General features: G+C 43.5%; 1 protein-coding gene across 19 annotated transcripts in view; it reads right to left on the reverse strand.

Moving 5' to 3' along the window:
- Positions 1 to 16,711, reverse strand: part of NPAS3 (neuronal PAS domain protein 3) — an 836,020-nt gene that overhangs the window by 432,678 nt on the left and 386,631 nt on the right. For 11 of the 19 annotated variants that reach the window (XM_084791793.1, XM_084791807.1, XM_084791805.1 and 8 more), the window contains one exon: positions 3,483 to 3,565. In XM_084791793.1, coding sequence (XP_084647919.1) covers positions 3,483 to 3,565 — 83 coding nt within the window. The remainder of the gene's footprint in view (positions 1 to 3,482; positions 3,566 to 16,711) is intronic. The other 8 variants (XM_084791792.1, XM_084791790.1, XM_084791806.1 and 5 more) reach the window with 1 other exon arrangement.

A 16,711-nucleotide genomic window follows, 5' to 3' on the forward strand; every position in this document is an offset into this window, starting at 1 on the left:
ATATCGACTCTGCATTTTGAGAAAATGTCTTTCAGAAAATATAAGAAGGAGATCTTACCATAACCTGTAGGGTCTGTGGTTGTTATTAACCCTGTCTCCTTCATCTGTCCTTGGTGTCCATGTGCTAATGCCTATCTCAGTTTTATGTGTTCCTGTCCATCCACAGGGCTCCACCTCAGAGATAGCTTCACTTTCTGTCTTGGGCTACTTATATCAGGCGCTGACAACTCACCCAGACCTTTCCTTGTTCCTTCTTGCATAAAATCCTTTTCTGGTGGGTCATCACTATCTTGGGAATGGCACATGTACCTCCCATGTCAGCTCAGGGGGCCTGTAACACGTGGTTTATATGACTTCTCCACCTTCACCACTCATGTGCTTCCTGTCCATGTGAACTGACCGTCTTATCAAGCATCATACCAGTTCTCCAAATAAGCCCTATGGCTGTCTGTCTGCATGTCTTTGTATCCCACATTGTCCTTAAGAACTTTGCGATCCCATCTTTATGTCTTATGGGAAAATCAAAGCGTGGATAGTTGAGAGTCCCTCTACACTCAACCACTATAATCTCTCTCTCTCTCTCTCTCTCTCTCTCTCTCTCTCTCTCTCTCTCTCTCTCCCTCTCTCTCTCTCTGAGACAGGGTTTCTCTGTGTACCCTTGGCTGTCCTGGACTCACTTGTAGACCAGGCTGGCCTCAAAGTCACAAACATCCACCTGCCTCTGCCTCCCAAGTGCTGGGATTAAAGGCGTGTGCTGCCACTGTTCGCCTATCTCCTTCCTTTAAATGAATGTAAGCTAATTAAAGACAGTGACTTTCATATTTTCACTCAATATTTGAACCCCTAGTAGGATGGTAAATTGTTATAAATCACAAGGCCAGAGATCAGATCTATAATATAAAATCTATAATTTTATCAAGTATTTGCAAGTGATGGAAAGGGATAAAAACCAAAGAAGGATTCCTTCCTAGACTCCATTAATCCCTCAGAATTTTTTTTTTCAAAAGAAAATGTATGAAGTCCTCATGCATTTGTTGACTTTGGTACGAACATCAGTCTGTGGACTAAAGAATTTCCTTGCTAGTGAGGCAGATAACTAAAGAGAACTTGACAAAAGTTCTTCTTTTTACCACGATTACCATTAAGTCTAATGCTGTAAAGTTTTACACAGAGTTTATCATCCTTCCACTCTGCAACCACTGTGTTAAAATCAAATGCGATTAGAAGTTCTAATTTCTATGGCAATTTCAAGATTTTATAATTCACTTATGCTTGACTACCTTGCTACCAAGCTACCAATATAGCCCCTTAAAGACAACAGGTTCAAAATAATCTACAGTGTGCAGGTCTATCTTGGCTCTTTATCTTAGATCTTTTTGACAAGAGGGTGGGTTTTTTCTTTAATCTGCACTCATCCCCCCCTTTTTTTTCTTTTTCTATACTCTCAGGACAAAATTAGTATAGTAATGTTGTAATGAGTTGTTCCAATATATAAAGGCATTACTGTTCCTCTTAACACATGTGCTCTTCAAACAATTTCCCTGGGTTCTTCACTGTCCTTCATTTAACATTATTTCTAGGTCATGTTCATGAAAGTCTTCTTAGTCTCCCCCAAGTGGTACCCAGCTATGCAGGCTTCTCTTATAGCATGGTGTCTGGGGACAGTGTAAACAAGTGATACCCAGCTATAGAGACCACTCTTATAGCATGGTGTCTGAGGACAACATAAACCAACTAAGCATACTGAGAAGCCAACGCTCTCCTTTTAATGCCTGTATTATCTAAATAAAGCATAATGTTGAGCAGATATTTTTGGTAGCTGCCCTATATGATATGTTTATACCAAATTACAATCAGCTCAAACTCTTACATTTTCTATTAGTTTTAAATTATTGTAACTCCTAAATTATACTCCTAAAAACTCTGAAATCAGAAACCAATAATCTAGGATTCCTGTCTGAACTCCTCTTCTGTGGATAATTTAGGACTGAACATATCAGAGTCTAATTAGCAATGGTCCTATGTCACAAAAGAACCCAATAATATCTGGCCAAGTCTACACAGAACACTCAATAGAGATCCTGATCCTGAACAAAGTATGTACAGGAAAGGAAAGGATAAAAATCAGAAGGTCTAAAGAAAAATGGGATCATTTCTGCATCCTTAAATGAACCTGCAATTACTGTAAAGGTAATCCAAATGTTGTGCATGCAGCATCCTTCATAGTGGATAAAGAAACACCCCTTCTGAAATAATAGTGGATGTTAATTTAAGTCAGAAATAGAATAAGCTAAAGTAAGGCAAGACATTTCAGTGACTTAAATTTTCAATTGTGAACTATGATTTCTCATACAACAAAATAGATGTGGCAAATCTAGGTGGAGACCAAGACCAAGACCTGCCTCTGGACACATGATGTGTGTGTGTGTGTGTGTGTGTGTGTGAGAGAGAGAGAGAGAGAGAGAGAGAGAGAGAGAGAGAGAGAGAGAGAGAGAGAGAGAGAGAGAGAGAGAAGGAGAGAGAGCGGGAGAGAGGGAGATTCTCAAGGGATGGGAGAGTTAACTACAGTGACTGCATCCAGAACGAATTCCTAGTATTAGCAGGTAACATGCTAGATTCAATGGTACTTAAGGGCTCTCTTTTGCACTAGTTACTTGCTTATCTCTGAATAGACAAAAGTATAGAAAGAACTACCACATTGTCTAAAAATCATCCTGGAACATGAGGGAACTATGCAGATCCATGGTCCACAGATGAAGGCAGAAGCATTAAACACATGGTATAATCTTAAGGTGTATAATAAGGGGCTTAACTAAGATGCTAATCCAGGGATGAATTTTTCTCTGACACTGGAGAACCGCAACTTCATCCTAGTACCTTTCCCATCTATCTGTCAGGAAATGTGCTGGCAAGACCACTTTTTACTAGAGTTCTTTACTTAAATATAGGCTTAAAAAATCTACACTAAGCAGTTTTCAAAATTGAGGAGGCAAACAGTAGGACCGAAAGCATTTAACAGATACAAACTCAAGCAAAGAACTTAAGTTTGGCGACACACACACACACACACACACACACACACACACACACACACACACACAGAGGAGGAGGGTGGAGAAGCCACAGTACTTTCACAACAAAACCCTGCTCTTCCGAAAAGCAACATGCAGCTCAGAGGACACATCCATACTCACTCACAAACATGGCACACAGCCCATCACTACACACTGTGCATCAACTAAGTGCAATTTGTCTGAAGGGTACAGCACGGATAATACTTGCCCTCCCTTTCTCATTAATTTTCTCTCAAGGAATGGCTTTCTAAAAAGGAAAAGAAAAACAAAAACAAATTCATAAGGATTTGTGAATTCCCACATAAAATAACAGTAATCGAATGTGCATCGGAAATGAAAAGCTTGCATAAGAAGAATACAAATACGAGAGTTTCTTGGTAAGAGGGCAGGAAGACTTTTTAGAGGTACCTGCAAAATGTGGCTTCCCAAGTGTGCTTCAAATACTTCAATGGCCAGTGCGCTGGGACTCCGCCTTCGTTGTGCACCTATAACTTGAAAGAAAAGAGAGAGAGAGAGAGAGAGAGAGAGAGAGAAGAAGAAAAACAATTAAGTTGGAGTTCTCTGGTTTCAAACCTTTACCTTAACCTCTCTCCGTTTGCATACCACTCTGCTGTAGCACCAAGGAGTTCTGAAAGGACTCCCCGCTGTCAGTTTGGGTTCCAAGGTGTTTGAACCTAAGTTTGGGTTGGCTATCTACATCTATAAACTAAACAAACAACCCCCCCCCCAAAAAAAACCCTCCAGACTCAAAACTCTACCTTTTAGACTGAAGTAAAAACACACAAGCATTCATATTCCCTTAGAATAAATGAGTACAGTTTTCTCTAAATTATATTGTTATTTTTAAGCACTTACAGAGACAGCCCCACCCCGCCACCGCTGCCTGAGCAAGATAAACTTTTAACACCTGACCAGGACACATCTAGTAGAGAGTACTCATGTGACTGTTCTGCAAAGCCAGCAGTTCAGATGGATCTGGTCAGTGTGCGCCTCCATCACGGGATGCTTGTGGTCTGAAGATGCCAATCACCACTGTCCTCCTACCTGAGGCCCATCTTGCTGGCACCTGCCACTCAAGGGGGCCTCAAAACCACAGTGCACTTCAGACATTAGCATGGGTGGAATCCAGAATTGAGGGTCTTTTCTCCCCAGTATTTTAAATGCTCAGTGCCAGTTTGCTGGTCCATGAGGTGTTTATTGCTTCTTCTATGTTCTCGGGTGTCGTAAACACCATTTTGCTCTACAGAGACTGACAACAGGACATGGTCAGAGTTTTCTACATCTCCGGCGAGAAAGATTTTCCATGTCCTCCTGCTTCTTCACACCCATTTGAATTGGAAACAATGCCAAAAGTCCTGGCTTTCCCACAGCTAAATCCTCTTTCAGCTAGTGGGCAAGACAAGCCTGTAAAATCGTCCTGGAAGGACGCCACTTCACTTTGGTCACCACACCAATCACTCCTACCGAAAGCTAAGTAGGGCTGCAACACCGACGCACACGCCTAAGTGCCGTGTAGACACGGAAGCCTACTCCTAAGCGTGAGAGGAGGTATCGAAAAGGTCCTTTGAAGATAGCATAAGAGCCAAGTACCATTATTACTGCAAGGGGAAAAGAGACATTTTTTTCTCAATGGAAAAATTTATAGAATATAATTGGAGGGTGATGATTAATAAAGAATATTCCAGCTGGAAGCCCTAGTCCCATATCCCTGTTTGCTTCAGAAGTAAAACATGTAACTAATAATTTTCAAATGGAAAAAAAAAGAGCCCTCCATTTCTCTTCTGAGATTAATCTTTATTGTAGGTGCAGACATAGGATTTTACTTTTTCATATTTAAATATATTTAGGCAGCACTGCTGCGTATGTGTGTGCATGTGCTTCTGATTAATTTTCTATTCTAACATGCACATTACTCCCTTCAAAACTCCTTTGGCATTTTTGATAATGCAGCTGTCTTGCTGAATACTGTTTTCAGTTTCTACAGTGTTAATTGCACATTATGGTAGCTTGGTGTGAATGATCCCACATGAATAAAATGAGCAGCTTTTTTTTTTTTTTTAAGATTATGGGGATGGGTGGCTTTTAGAAGGGAGAAGAGGAGAGCTGAAAAACTTCTAAAATGTCCACTCCCTTTTGGAGGCAGTAATTAGGATTCAGAGTTTATTAATAGTTGAGAATTTGGGGAGATTTTTTTTTCGATTACCAGGCTCAACATAAATAACTGCATGTCATTTAAAGAAGGATTAATGGTGGGCTTTAGATAACATAGACGAGTCTATGAATAACTCAATAAGGTGGGACTAAAAGTGTTCCAGCCAGTGACTTTAGAGAGCCCTCCAGCCTCCCAGGGAATGGAAGGAGACGCTTATTTACTAGAAGGCCCACAAGGCAAGCTCTAGCAAGAACAGATGGCAGCTCAAATGCTTCTAGAAGCCCAGAAACAGTTGTCTTGAATAACGCACAGGGATTATGCAGGCCTGGCTTCTGCTGGCCTTTCTTTTCCTGACTTTCCTTCACCACTGCTCAGGTTGTTCTACAAACGGATGTCTTTATCGAGTCTCGCATCCTTGACTCTGACCCGAGCATTTATTCTTTGTTCTCCAAATCCTCCGGAAGCCTGTGTGTGCATCCCACTAGCATAATATGCCAGCACCCTGGAAGTGGTTTCATGCTATTCTACCCAATGGCGTTTTTACGACGCTGGAACTTCTCTTGATTTATCTGTTTTGCACTTACGCAGGTGATGTGGGGCTGTAATGACAGCTCCTAATTTTACAACCAACATAAATATGTTAAACAGGAGCCCATTATGCCCCGGGTAGGAGCCCTGCTTTAACTCTGGCATTGTTGGTAACTGAAAAGATGTTAGATGTGGACTTCTCCTGCACTTCTCCTTGGGTGGGTGCATTTTTGGAGTTGGTAGGCTTATAACCCTGGGACAATGGGAACAGTTATTTTGTTCTCCTGCATTAATCTCACTGAGTTTGCATAGTATCACTAGTGCCAAGGGGAACTAAAGGGCATGACCTGGGTGAGGTCTGCTCTCTTCTGCACGGTAATCTGCTTTATGAATCTGCCTCTGGCTTCTCTGTGTAACTGGTTACACTTTCCCACTCATTTGGCAGCTCCCACACAACAGCGTCAAGGTACTAGGTGGTTGTTTTTCCCTATTTCACCTGTTAATAATATACTCCATTTACCAGTTGATTTAATTAAGTGACTACTTTCAAAACTGAAAGAATGCTAAATTAATAAACTCATCCATGAGCAGGACATTACTAAATCAATGGAGAATACTTTCCATTGTCTGTGAAGACTGCCACTACCTCACTGATAAAAAGGAGAGATGAGGAATTCAACCAGCCTGTATGAACTGTTAAAGGAAAGCAGGCACGAAATATAGTTCAACTTCAAAATCTATTCAGCATTTGCTAAGTGCCCATTTGATGTTGAAATCTTTAGCTAGGAAGTGGTGACTAGTGTCGGGAACCAGTAAACAAATACAAGAAAATCTTGATCAGTTATGACTAGGCCTGGCTTGAAATTATCCTCAGAAAGTGCCACTCTCTCATATTTTGCAGAGGCTAAAAAGGAAACACCCAGAGTTTTAGAGATTTTTGAATGGAAGAAATGTGCAGTGGAAAGTATTATTATTTTTTTTTATAAAGAAGTCAGTTTTAGGAAATCCTGATCTTACGTTTCAGAAATTGACAATGATGTGAGAAGGTGTGGGGACCAGGCATTTGGCTTAGGTCTCATTAGAAAGTAGATGGCACCCAAGGAAACCAGTTTAAAACACAGAATTTAAAAAATTAGTTTTGCCACTCAACAATGTCAGCTAAAATATTCTAGTCTGGACCTTGGCATAACTGCAAATGGTATATCCAGGAATTAATTCTGTGCAATAAAATACAACCCTCTTTCAAAAATCCACCACCATCACCCCCAGTCATATTCTGAACTGGTACTTCATGCCTCTGGGGATAACGTGTAGAGGGCTGGGCATTAGCACTCAGTGGGAGTTTGACCTATTCAGCCAAAAGGTCACTTGCCATGGAAGAATCCATTAGAGGTAAAAACAGGACAGCTCGGTAGACACACATAATGAAAGCAGGGAAGTCATGGGCTCTGGTTGCCTTGAGGCCGGCTCTGCCCTTTTCCTTCCTAGCCCTCCGCATGCAGGGCCCTGACCAGCACAGTTCATAATGCAAGGGGCAGCCACAGGCAGGGAACTGCAGAGAGCCTGCTGCCAAAGGAAGGGTTCACCTGAGAAAATAAGAAAGTGGGCACTGGTGGACAAGAAGCTCATTCGAAGTCAGTCTCATCCCATTTCCCCACACTGTGACCCAACATCAAGTTCTACTGGCGACATGGTAGGAATGGACCTCTCCACCTGGAGAAAGGTACGGCCACCCCCCATGGCTGCCTTCTGAAACTTTCCTGCCTGTCCACCTCACATGGCTGCCCATTGAGTGTGGGGAAGGGAAGCCCAAAGGACAAGGTTGATAGCATCTCCTGGCCTCACCCCTAGAGCTACAGGACTTGGACTCAGCAAAGCCAGGGCCTGGGACAGAATGGAAGACAGAATACTTAATGAGTCTTTCCATGGCTACCAGTGAAAAGAAAAGGGGGATTTCCCTTGAAGAATCTCAATCAGTGTCCCTCACTGTCGGGTCAGGGAAGTCAGAGAGAACTTTCTCCGGGCAATAGTGGTTAGAAGGTACAGGTGTGTGTGTGTGTGTGTGTGTGTGTGTGTGTGTGTGTGTGTGTATGCTGAGAAATTCCACTATCTTTTTGTAACATTACACCAAATCCTAATTCTGAATCCAGCCCACACAGTCCTTCCCAGTGTCTACAAATCCCCCTTTAACTAACCTCTTTGGTGTTTTGAGTGTGCCTTACACACAAGGAACTGCCAGTTTAGAGAAAAGATGCTAAAATGGGGCTCAATACCAGATCAGCTCACAGCAGTGCTAAAACTAAAGCTGCAAAGGGAAGGCCAGGTGCACCATGGAAGACACAGGTGTTCTCATGGCATGGCACACATCTGGTAAAGATTGAAAATGAATACTTGTTAGGTTCTCCCCAAATGCTCTCGCCAAGGTTAGTTGCTGCCATTTAAAATTTAGGTCAGAGAAGAAAAATAGCTATTTTATTGTTAGCAAGGCAATTGAAGGCTTGACTAAAAACACTTACAAGAGCTAGGCACGGTGGCACAAATCTTTAACCCAGCACTCTGGAGGTCGAGGCAGGCAGATCTCTGTGAGTCTATGGCCAGCCTGCTCTATATAATGAAAACCAAGACAGCCAGAGCTACCTAGAGACAACTCTTCTAAAATTAAATTAAATTGAATTGAATTAAAATGAAATAAAAATAAGGGGATAGAAAAATGGCTCACTGGTTTAAAACAATTGCTGCTCTTGCAGAGGACCCAGGTTCAATTCTCAGCACCAACATGATGGCTCAAAACCATCTGTTACTCCAGTTCCAGAGGATCTGATGCCTTTTTCTGGGCCTCTACTGGCATGTATGAAGTTCACACATGTAAGTGCACGCCAAATACTCATACATGTAAAATAAAATATATGTATCTAAAAATTAAAATTATTATAATAAAAACCCCAATATGTTGGAACAATGCATTCTCAGCTTATTTTTAAATTTGTATATTATTTTAATATTTTTCTAAAGTTCACAATCTGAGTCCCAGAACCTACTGCACATTACAGAGCACTACCAAGGCAAAAAATGAAAAAAGAGGCCCTAATTCCAAGGAAATAATTGGAACTTTAAGCAGTCTTAGGCTAACTGGAAAGTTCTCTGGTGCAACACATTTACACTTCTCCTACAATTTAAGTATGTGTTGGATGCATTGGAGAAAGTATGGATTGGTTTCAGTGAAAGAATTAGGAATGATGTGACTGGAAGGTTTAGTGCTTGCACATGGGTTGCTGCCCAGGGAGGAAGGAAACCATGCCTGCCCTTCTCAAGGAACCATGCATGTTCTGTTTCAGCCACCACACGCCAGGGAAGATGTGTGTTCCCACTTCTCTCCCTAAGCACTTACGAGATTCTTATGATGTCTGCAAAAGGTGTTTGCAATTTCCTGTCTCAAAATGGCATGGTCAGAAGTTGTCACAGCATCCATGTTCTCTGTCTCTCTCCACCAGCTTTTCCTGAACTCCACCATCACCAACAAATTGCAGCTTCTTTGCGGTGGAAAGGCTCCCTTTAAAATATTCACTTTCCACACTTCACTGTTCATTTCCACTGGAGGAAATAACAATTCCCAGGTAGGTACTACAGCATCTGCAGCTAACAAGATGATGAAACGCCCTTTGCCCAGCAATCTGGGAGTTCCTACATGGGGCCACTCTTTGTAAGATCCTCACATGGTCATTTACAGAGTGGGTAGCATTTGACCGGAGAATCAACACTGAACTTTGACAGTGGAGCTCTTAAGGCAGTGGCTTAAGCAGTGTCTGGAGTGAGAGTACCTGAGTGTAGCCTTCACCATCAAAGCCTAAAAGTCCATATCCTTAGGAAAAAACAGGCATGATCTGTGGTGAGGCTGAGCCTCGGGGAGTGAGGGGCAAGATGGCTCCCTTAAGAGATGCCACGGTACATGAGAGATCACGCTTTATATTCCTAAGATCCCCAAATTCAGAGAGGACTTTTAAAAAACAAACTTTATGATTCAATCATTCCTATTTCATTTTCCTTATTATTTTAAAACAATTGCATGTGTAAAACTAAAATAAACACACACACATACACACACACACACACACACACACACACACACACACACACACGGTACTGTTTATCACGGACTTGAGTCCAGAACTACCTAAAGGATAACAAAGTTTTTTTTTTCTGGGTATATATTTTGGCTTCATAAACCTGATTTTGGTTGCATTAGAGTCAATTAAATTCCTTCATATAGTTGAGGGAATGAGAGTTTCTTAGTTTTCTTTACAAAACAGATAAAAGATTTTTAAAAAAAATCTGTCAAGCCAATAATCAATTCCTCTACATAGATTCTCAGAAATACAGCAAGTGTTGCATTGTATCCCTCTCAACCTGGAGACATTATAAAGAGGCTACAGGATGAAGAATTAGAAGGCAGGAGTCTTGAGTTTTACTGATGTTCTCATTTATTGTGGCTCAGGAATACTATGCTAAATACACCTTGAGCCCCACCGGGAAGCAGGCACTTGGCTGCCTCAGTACCTGACAGTGATCCAGAGTTCCCTGAGGAATGCAGACACATGTGTTGTCAGGTCATGTGAAAGGCTACAGGGCCTACATGCCATCCTGCAAGAATGTTCTCAGCTTGCATGTACAGCCATCATGTTTAATCTTCTCCTCACCCCTGGACCACACCATGCTACAGACCACCTGCTCCAGGTGTGTCAGACAGGATTACCAAGCATCTCTCACATGAAGGTGCCACATATTCTCTGACCAAAAGGAAAAGAAAGAAGATGCCCCAACTCTGGAGTTTGAATAGAGCACTAGCTTGTCCTTCAGCCAGAGGGAAGCATCTTCCACGAATACACTAAAAAATAATTTTTTTTGAGAGAATAAATTTTTAGTGGGGGTCAGATTTGGTGCTGTCCTGTTGGGGGGTGGACTCTAGTTCTCTCTCATTTTGCGAGCTGTCTTACAAGTCCTTCTGATGAGCTGCTTCCAGCTGCAGCACCTCCTGACCTCAGTGGCACCAGACAGATGCAGGCTCCGCCTCCCAGTCAGAGTGGTTCCCATCACCAGTCAATCTGCGTTAGCTGCACTACTGGTGGAACAAAAAGAGCTCATCAGTTAGTTAACTTCTTCCTCTCCATCTGATCCAGGGCTCTATGTAATGACTTTTGTGCCATCTACTCCAAATACCAAGGTAAGTCAGGCACACCCTCACGACTCCTCATGTCTAACAGCCATCGTCCTCTGGCCTTCCTTGGACACACATACAAAGGGGGAGGAAGAAACCTCAGGTCTTCAGGAAGCAGCTTGATTTCTTCTGTGAGGAAAAGAAGGCAATGTCTCCTGCCTTCTCTACATCTTCTCTCCTTCATCCATTCATGCCTTCTTCATTCATCCTTTCTCTCTCTTCCCTGCCCTCTCTTCCTTCTCATCTTCTCTCTGGCTCTTGGACCACATCAATGCCTGGCAGCAAGCTGAGTAACTTTTCCTCTGCCAAAGGAACCATCATTGTCAAAGTTCACAAAGCAGTGGGTCCAGGGAGGGGCTGGGTCAAAAGACAAGGCTCTGCTTGTAATAGCACTTGCACCTGCTCTTGGGGTCACTCTGGTCCATTTTCAAAGCTCAACCATTCTCATATGATAACTCAGTGAAGGCATATGGTATGAAAAACACTAATTGTCCATCTTTGTGTCTAGAAGGAAGGTAAAAGCATCCATACAAAATACCTCAAACCCCTACCCACATCTAGCCAATGGACAGGACATTCTCCAAAGTTGAGTGGAGAGTGGGGTCTGACTTTCACAGGAACTCTGGTGCCCCATATTTGACCACGTCCCCTGGATGGGGAGACCTGGTGGCACTCAGAGGAAGAATAGCAGGCTACCAAGAAGAGACTTGATACCCTATGAGTCCCCCTCTGTCACAGTCATGGGGGAGGGGAGTAAGGGGAAAATGGGAGGGAGGAAGGAATGGGAGGACACAAGGGATGGGATAACCATTGAGATGTAATATGAATAAATCGATAAAATTATAAAAACAAAAACAAAAACAAAAAAACCCCCGAAATACTTGCTGAGCCTCTCTGCTGTGCCCAGGCACTGTGTCAAAAGGCATAGTAATGCAAAGGTACCACTGTGATTCTCCGGATGAACAGAACACTGTGTGGAGGCTGACAAACAAATGAATAAAACACAGAAAATGGGTAGATGAAACCAGGATGGATTGGGAATTGCGGAAGAAAAGACAGTCCACAGTGGAGGCTGCATGGCAGAAGAACTACAGTAGTCGGGCCTCTGGGGTCCACTGTCAGACACAAAGGCAACAGCTGTGCATGCCAGGTTTGGGCCTCATCACATTGTCTGCTCCATATTGTCTTTCTTTAGCTGCATCGCCAGTGGACTGTCAAACCCCCAGACACCTCCACTACACCGCAGCCTTCGTGAGACTACCACCGCAGACGAATAGCCACAACACCTCACCCAGAAGGACCACTGTGCACTCAGTGCTAGCGAACAACCCTAACTTTAGAATTGTATTCTCTATTTGGTTCCACATGGCTGCTTCCATTGTAGTCTCTGTGGCACATGGTCCCATCTTGGCATTCCAGCTCAGTAGCGTGTGAGTCACTTAGGAGACTGCTACACCATCCGGAAGTCTGAGTGGTACAACATTGACTCAGGCCCCCCTATGTGGGGTGTCTGACTCAGAGGCTGGCTATCCCCACTGCCTGGAGAGGGGGGGGCTCACTGTGAAGGTTCATATTACTGGATGGCAGCTTTGCACACAAGAAAGGACTTGGGTTCTGGAGTTAATGAAATTCAGTGTTAAATCCCTTTTATCCCAAATTAGCAGAGTCTTACTGGGAAATTAGGCCCCATGGACCTCAGTTTCTTCTGCCTCTTATAGCAATTGTGGGGACTTAGGATGTGCCCCACCCAACTTTAATTTCCTGGAACTTACCTAGTGCCTGTCCCTTTGCTAGCTCTTAACCTTGACAAACCAGAGGATTCAGGCTGTATTATTACACCTCTAGCATTAACTATGGATCTCAGAGCACAGAAGGCACAAAATAAATAGTGAATAAATAAACACTTCCCAGCATGGTACCCAAGCCATGGGAGGTGCTCAGTGCACTGCTGTCACTTCTTGCTAAGAAGACTACATGTAACTGAAGACAATCCCCTGGTGGCTATTTTTTACCCAAAGTTTAATGGAAAAAGCAGGGGTTCTTCTGTGTATGGTGTCACCAGCCCCTGCCTTTCCTAAAGCATGATGTCATATCTACAGTGTTATCACATACCCTGTGGAGCCAACTGCAATTAGGGTCTCAAACCAGCACAAATATTTTCCACACACTTGGGTGAAGAGCCAGCAGTGATTCACCAAGTGTCAGCTATTGCCCAGTGAATTTCCCTCTGAAGGAGTCCCTCATACCCTGTTCCACCAGTAACTGACATTTATTTTATGATGCTGAATGCCTCAGACACAAGCTGATTAGGTAAACACATATAGCCAACCACCCCTAGAAACCAAAACCAGCTCTTAGATCCCACCAACTTCCCTCAGATTTCACACAAACAAAGACAGCAGGATTACCAGTGCTAACTAGGTGTCAGCTTGACTAACAAGCTCCCCCCACCCCCCGGGTAGATTTTGGTAGGCTACAGGGGAACTTGGGTAAAGTTGAAAAGGAAACTAGAGAGATGGACACCACTTAGAGTATGTGAACCTGCCAACAGGCTCACAAGACACAGACTTGGAACCAGGGCAGCACAGGCAGATTCAGTTGGATATTCAACATTTCCATAACATATATTAAGAAAATTTGACCTGCTACTTAGAAGCAAGGCTGACTTCAAACCTTAAGGGGAAAGGTTTCAGAGGCTTCTAACATCTTTCTCTGAATAACAAAGCTGTTTAAGCAAACCCTCCTCCAAACACAGTATTAAAACACAAAGCTTTGTGCATATAATTATAGAAACTTCCAGAGACATTCAGTCATAGATCTCAGGTCAAGAACTCTTGCTTCAGACAAGAACTAAATAATCACATAGACCCTGCCCCATCAGCAGGACTGAACAACTGATTCACTCGATGAATGAGGAAGTAACCCAATGAATGCCCAAGTGAATGAATGCAAGGAGGTTCAGAGACAAAATATACAGCCACAGCAGACACTTGTGTTCTCGGCGGAGACTGGGAGACTGAAAGAAGCAGCCAGTTAGTGGGTTTATTCACAAAAAAAATTGCCTTGTGGAATTATACGCAGCTCCGCCCCTTCTAAATGCAGACAGAGGGAGGAAGGGAAAAAGAGATAATGAAGGTTTGCAAATGAAGTGGGTACAACTGTGCAATCAATCAACGTTTTCTGAAAAAGAATTTGCATCACTTGCCAAAAATCTGAACTGAACAACTGAACTAGAATTCTGATGAGAACGGACTTTGCCACTAGCCAGTCATTTTAATGCAGGCTCCAGCTGTCTTGCGTGCCTTTCCAGAAAGTCACGGGTCTCCTCAGTGTGGTAGGTTCGAACATGGCAATTTATGTTGCCGTGTTGACTCTCCTCATATACCTTTTTATTAAGGCTTTTCTCTGGGCCAGGGTTTATGTTAGTTGGAAAGAACACATGTCAACTGTGCATGCGAGTATCATCTGAGGGCCTACTAAGTGCCAGGCAATGGGCCATCAAAGGCCGAAGGCGCGGAATGAGTGGCTCTGCATTCCTGTGGGGAATCTAGGCCATGATGACAATCACAGTACACACACATCTGCAGGTGAGAAGCAGGGCAAAGAACAGTGGAAGAAGGTGGCAGAGGAACACGGTTCCAGGCATCTGTGCATAGGTGGGGAGGTCAGAGACGCCCCTCCAAGAATGTAAGGGCAGGAAAAGGAAGAACAAATATTAAAGGTCCCAACATGTGAAATGACTGTCAGGTCCAAACTATGACAAGGAAGCAACCGTCTCAGGAATATAAAGCCTAGGAGCGAAGAGGAGAGAAACGGGCGTCTAGGTAGAGTTCAGGAGAAGAAACCTGCAACCTTAGTGAAATCAAAGATTGAAAACCCAGCAGAAATAGTTGGGTTTCAAAAGGTGTGTTTTTACTGTGTGTGTTGGGGTCAGAGAAGATGATGGTATGCAAAGAAAGGAATAATATGGGAGATTCATGCGAGATTCGTTCACAGGGAAAGAAATGGCAGTGGGTACCTGTGTGCCACCCCAGTCACAGACTGCCTTAAGAATATCGCAGAGGACATCACAGCCTGTGCACAGTCCTGGGGATTCCCTCAGAAAGTGTGAGCAGGACTGGGTAGTGGGGGAGACCTCAGCTAAATGTATTAGCAGCAGAGTGCAGGAGCAGAGGCTTGTGTGTGGAAGAAGGCCGAGAGTGTTGCAATTGCAAAGTCTAGACAGGAAGTGGAGAGGAGTTGCCCCTAGGAAGTTAAGGCTGTAGAGAGGGGTTAAGTCCTGAAGCTATTTCACAAGCACAGCTAGGATAGCTTTGTGATCAGTAAGGGTAAAGAAAGTATTTTGGGTTCTAGGGGTCTGGACTAGCAAATGTCATCCCCAATGACAGGTGACTTCAGAAAGGAAAGAGGGGCTGGGGGAAACGTGGGCTGCTGAATGGGAGGGAGGGGTGCTCAAGATTTGCTCATCATCATGCTCATTGGACTGTGGCTTAGGATTGAGGCTTCACTAGAAATGATAATTTCACACACACACACACACACACACACACACACACACACACACACACACACACACACATCTCCACCACCTCCACTACCTCTACCACCACCATCACTGCCTCCTCCACCACCACCATGACCACCACCACCACCATAAAAACGAAAGTGACTAGACAGTGTCTTGGTAGCATGAGGACGGGATGGAGTTCGTATCTCTAACACCCACATAAAAAGCCAGGCATAGAAGCACATGTCTGTAGTCCTAGCGCTAGAGAGGTAGAGATAGACAGATCCCTGCAGCTTGTTAGGAGTTTATCTGTTCAAATCAGCAAGTTTCAGGTCAGTGAGTGAGCATTTTTTCAAAAAACTAAGGTAGGGAGATACCCGATACCAACTCAGGCCTTCACACACATGCATGTGCACATACATACACATATACCTCACCAAACACGTACATACACCAAACGAAAATTATAATAAGTTAAAATGACTAGAATGTTTATATCGAGAGAGAGAGAGAGAGAGAGAGAGAGAGAGAGAGAGAGAGAGAGAGTACAAGAGCTATGAGATAGAGAAACAAATCTAAAGCAGCAGCAACATTTTTTGGAGTTTATGAAAAAGCTGACTATCAGGCAACACACTATTAGTTTTCAATTTCAATACATACTATAACTCTGTAAGCAGAATGTGTAGCGTTCCACGGTGGCCCAGCCATGCTCAAAGAGAGCACATCCTCAGACGTCCTTCTAGTTGAAGGTTAAAATAGCCAATGATCTAGATCCATGCTCATGAGTAGGCTGTGCCACAGGATGTGTCCGGGCTACATCTAAACTCAAGGCAGCATGGTTCTGTAGGAACCTCTGTGCTTTCCCTCCCCCAGGTATGATGGCTCAAATATGTGAACACTCGGTCCCAAGTTGGTGCCCCTATTTAGTAGGCTTAGGGGGTATGGCCTTGGCAAAGGAGGTATGTTCCTGGGTATGGGCTTGGAGAGTTCACAGACCCATGACACCTACAGTGTACCTTCTGCTTCCTGGCTGCAGGCAGAAATAAGAACCTTTCTTCTATACGTTGTGTTGGTCATGGTGTTTTATCACAGCGATGGAAATGGAACTAGCAGAGACCCCATTTCATCAGTAGCTGCAGTGCAACCTAACTATTTCAGATCTGCCTCAATTTCCCTTCCCCACTCTGCACACAGGCAACTCAGCCGAGGATCCTGGTCTCCACTCGTGAAATGTATTT

The sequence above is a fragment of the Acomys minous genome (genome assembly GCF_964271855.1).
Source record: "Acomys minous genome assembly, chromosome: 8".
NCBI lineage: Eukaryota > Metazoa > Chordata > Mammalia > Rodentia > Muridae > Acomys > Acomys minous.